The 4,365-nt window shown below is 44.5% G+C and overlaps 1 protein-coding gene across 1 annotated transcript; it reads right to left on the bottom strand.

The window, feature by feature from the left end:
• Nucleotides 1-1,909: 1,909 nt before the first annotated feature.
• FIBIN (fin bud initiation factor homolog) lies at nt 1,910-4,030 on the bottom strand. The gene has a single exon (XM_019975634.2). It carries the CDS (start codon nt 3,516-3,518, stop codon nt 2,883-2,885), a length of 636 nt encoding a protein of 211 aa, XP_019831193.1. The 5' UTR covers nt 3,519-4,030; the 3' UTR covers nt 1,910-2,882.
• Nucleotides 4,031-4,365: the final 335 nt, after the last annotated feature.

Here is a 4,365-nt window from a genome sequence, read left to right as displayed (position 1 = left end):
ACTCTAAGAGGTTTTTTAAGCTTTCAGTTAGATGGTGTCTCAACTCTTTGTAATATCTCAGTATTACTTACAACCTAACTAGTGCCTGACACATATTGAGTGATCAACAAATATTTATTAAAGAAAGATTAACCTACATTGTACGAATGTTCTTATAAGTACATTCCTCAGGAAAGAAAGTACACAGTTTTATTCAGATTTTTAAGATATTTCATGATCTGAACAATAAGGCACAACTACTTAAAAAAAAAAGAAAAAGAATTCTGTCACTGTGTAATAAAGTCTTAATAAGAATAACAAGGAAGCAGAGAGGGAAGATTTGTGTGGGGCTGGCTCCCTATCCTAATTTGGAAATTCTCTGTAATGCCAGCCTCTGTGTTGGTAGTCCAGGACGGCTTACTCTCCCCACCTGGAAATTTCTATTTGACCTCTGGGGTCATTTACATAAGACTCTATGAGATTACTGGCTATATGTCTAGCCTTGAATGGATGAGTCAATGTTAAACAATTTAATTCTGGTTTTGTAGGAATCATAGAATGTCAGCACTGGAAAGAACTTCAGCCATCTTCTATTCTGAGGTTTTCAAATTTGTAGCAGATGGGTTACTACTCGCCTACTTGCACGCATGCAAGACCTCTAATTGGGGACAGCAATCTTTGCAACTGTGTTATTTAAATCCTTTTTAATATACTATTATTCTATGAAGCCATTAACAATTGGTTGAAATTAACATCATGAGGAAAGCAGTTTTCCATCCATGTCATGAGTCTAATATCTTCCTATTACAGCTGGGAAAATTGAGAAGATGACATTTAATACGTCTGGGGATTAAAGGTGATTACCCTGAAGTGAGTGATATGAGGCTTTGAGATAGCAAGGGTTGTGACCATAAACTACAATCATTTGAGTACTGAATATAATCTCTTTTGCCTCTGCTGTTATCTTTTTTTCTCATCTTTCATAGAATAAAGACTGAAACTCTCTTAAAAAATCATTTACCTATTTCTCACATACCCTTGGTGGTTAAAAGCAGAGCCTTGGGTGATGAAAAGAAATAATAAATGATTGTATGAAGTATTGTTCCATATTTTGTTCATTTTTATTTTAAACAATGAAAGAGTTATGCAAAGCCACAGGCCTCAGGTCACTCTATCTCATTTCTCAGCATCCTTGAAAAAAGCATTGTGGGAAAATCCCATACTTAAATCTAGGAGACTTGGAGCTGTTGGAACTAACTGAGGGTTGGTCACCTTCTGAATCTGAGTTTCCCTGATTGTCATAGGAGGACATTGGACACTTCAGAGGAATAGAAAACTGGATTCCTCATGCATGGGAGAGAAAAGGAGACTTTTCATCCATGTTGAAAAGGAGATAATGAATACTTATTTCTTAGTGTGTGTGTGCCCGCGTGTGTGTGGATCTGTGCAGATATGCACATATTTAAGGCGAGGATGAAGACTGGCTGGGGAATGATATGAAATAAAGTGCATTTCCACTTTTAAAATTATTAATGAAATAATGTAGACCTGTCTTCAAAATTAGCAAACATTACTGTAGTTCCTACAACTTAGAATGGAGCTCTCTCCCTCTGCATTCCAAGGGCGTATAAGCTCTGAGCCTCACCATAAACTTTTTTTCAGTTGATTCTATGCAAAAACACTAGAGAAAATTGGAGTTTTAGGCAGACCAGCAGAGATCAAGTTTTGACACAGTCTAGATTTTTTGTTTCCTTTTGAGGATGGTAAGGGCGGCCAGGGAAGGGAGGATTGCTAAATATGCAGCGATCCTCTGCCTGCTTTATCATATACTCTAAGTAAACTGGCTTAAATCCCAGCCTTTCTTTCCTTTTGCATTGGCTCCTCTTTGCAATATGAAAGTTACGAATATGAATTAGAAAATAAGCAAGTATTATATGAGAACATATTTATTGGCTGAATAATAAAACTTAGTTAAGGAGTTATGAGAATTAGAATTCCCTCTACTCGAAGTACAAGTTTTCAATAAGCAAACAGAAGCAAAACCCCCAAATTAGAAAAAATACACTGGTAACCTAAATCCCAGGCTTTTGGAGGTGTGTCAAGACGATCTACCTACTTCTTTGTAATGGACTGCCATGCTGATGACACACGCATACAGTGAGAGACATGGCAAATTGGCAGATCACAGGAGTTCATGACCACCACAAAGGTTAGGCTTCTTACATGTGGCTCCTTTAACTTAAACACATACCCACAGAGGCACCGCAGACATCTCCCTGCAAAAGATGATTTGCATATAGTTTCTAGCCAATAATCTTTTAAAAAACACCCCCAAAATCCAAAAGAAAAAAGAAGACAAAGAAAAACAAAACCGTGGAGACCATGGTTAATAAATAAGAAGGAAAAGGAGAAGAAACAAGCTTCCATCCTCTGGCAGGCATGCTGAGCAGCACCTCTGACCTCATCTGAAAAACAGGCAATGTTGACAGCTTTCAGAGCCCAGGAGAGAAGGCTGAAAGGAGCTGTGCACAAGCTCCCTGGGCATCTTCACTTAATCTCCAGGATGGGGAACTTTAATCAGTCCTTACTGCATAAACTGTGTCCTTTTAGATGTGGCTGAAACAGGTGTCTCTGCAGAGTCTATAAAGCCCTTCTGGGAAAGGCAGGAGGCATGGCTTTAAATTGTCCTTTCCAGGTGACAAACCAGTAACAATCACATAAATAGTGTACAAAACTAAAACCACTCAACTCTCACTTTTTTCCATTTTCAGGATCATTCTCCGAGTGCAAATCAGGTTATAAAAAATAGTAGGTATAAGGGGAAAGTTAGCCCTGGCTCTGTCCCCCATCCTCCACCAGGAGGACTGACTTGATGCCCTCTCCCGGGCAGTTTGCCCCTTCACCTACACTTTAAGATAATCGTTCTTCAGCCGACCTAGTCGGGTCCCATGGCTCCTGATGGTGAGGGCCAGCAGCTCATATTTGTCCCTGAGCCCCACGGAGATGTCCAGCGTTTCCTTCAGCAGGGACCTGGTGTGGACCAGCATCCCCAAGAAGTCCTCGTTGAGCCTGCTCTCTTGCCGGCTGTCTTGCTCCTGGCCCTGCTTAAACTTGCTTTCCAGCTCAGTGAGGGACTTGTCCGAATTGGAGTAGGCATCCCCGATCTGGTGGGACTCCCGCCGCAGGTACTTGCCATAGCTCTCCTCCCCGTCCAGGTCGTAGGAGATGCTCTTACTGATGCCCTCCAGCACGCGCCCCGCGTCCTCCACCTGGCGGCCCAACACGGTGAACTCCTCCCGCAGGGTGAGGCTTAGCAGAGTGCTGGCCGAGCTCCCCTCCCCCTGGGAGCAGCGCCGGTGGTCACTCACCCTGAAGAGCAGCTGGCACTTCTCGGGGTCGTCGTTCTCCTCGTAGTCCCCGTCCGGCACAAAGTAGTGGTGCAGGGTCCCATTGGACATCTCTGGGTAGAGAGGACCGTCGAAATAGCCCTGACACAGGTGGCAGAGAAAACCCATCCAGAGAAACTTCAGGAACACCATCCTGGATATTCAGGATGACCAGGGACCCCTGGAGAAGACTTTTCGCCCAGACGCAAGGAAGGGGAGGGGGTCCCCCTGGGAGTCAGTGCCTCCCTGCAACGGCGTCAGCCTCAGTCCCAGTCGCCTTGCTGCACCCTGACCCCCCCTCCCCAGCTGGCTTCATGTGGCTGCGCAGCAGAGCCTGGGTAGCCCACCCCGCAGCCAGCAGCCCAGGATGCACCCTCGCTCTGAGCTCCTGCGCTCGCTCTGGTGGTTGGAACTCAGCCGGCTGTTTCCTGGCAGGATGCCGGCACGATGGGGAACCCCTCCTCCAGGGTTCTGGCTGGATGCTGGCTGGCTCCGTTGCCCCACTCTGGCTCTCCGAGGTCCCTCTTGCTCCTTGGGAAATGGAGCCTGTAGCTGGAGAGAAAGGCTCTTGCCCTCTGATACGATTTCTACTCCTGGACTGGGTGGGAATGCGGAGATTTTCCTTTGGCTAATGATATCCTGAGGATCTTTCTGCTCTCAAATTACAGCTGGTTTCGTCACTTGGAAGCCAGGGAACAAGTTTGGAAAGAAACCTCTCACCAGGTCTCTGCTATTAAAGGTACAGGGTCTCTTTTTGAGGATTGGCAGGGAGACCCTGGAAAACAGAATTTAAACTGAAGGAACAAATGGGAAGAGGATTAGCTGAATTCCCATAACAGAAAGGCTGTTTAACTATTAACTATTGGGAGGAAGGGTAATTACCCTGGAGAAATGCCCCGTCACAATTTTACATAAGTGTCAGTTAGATTGGATTCTGTGAGTATGTCCTATTTTTATCACTAAAAAGTTTATGACTTTGAAGACAAATTTGCAATGTATG

The sequence above is a fragment of the Bos indicus genome, chromosome 15, assembly GCF_029378745.1.
Source record: "Bos indicus isolate NIAB-ARS_2022 breed Sahiwal x Tharparkar chromosome 15, NIAB-ARS_B.indTharparkar_mat_pri_1.0, whole genome shotgun sequence".
Classification (NCBI taxonomy): domain Eukaryota; kingdom Metazoa; phylum Chordata; class Mammalia; order Artiodactyla; family Bovidae; genus Bos; species Bos indicus.
The sequence above is the reverse complement of the archived record's forward strand: the minus strand, read 5'-3'. Positions and strand labels throughout refer to the sequence as shown.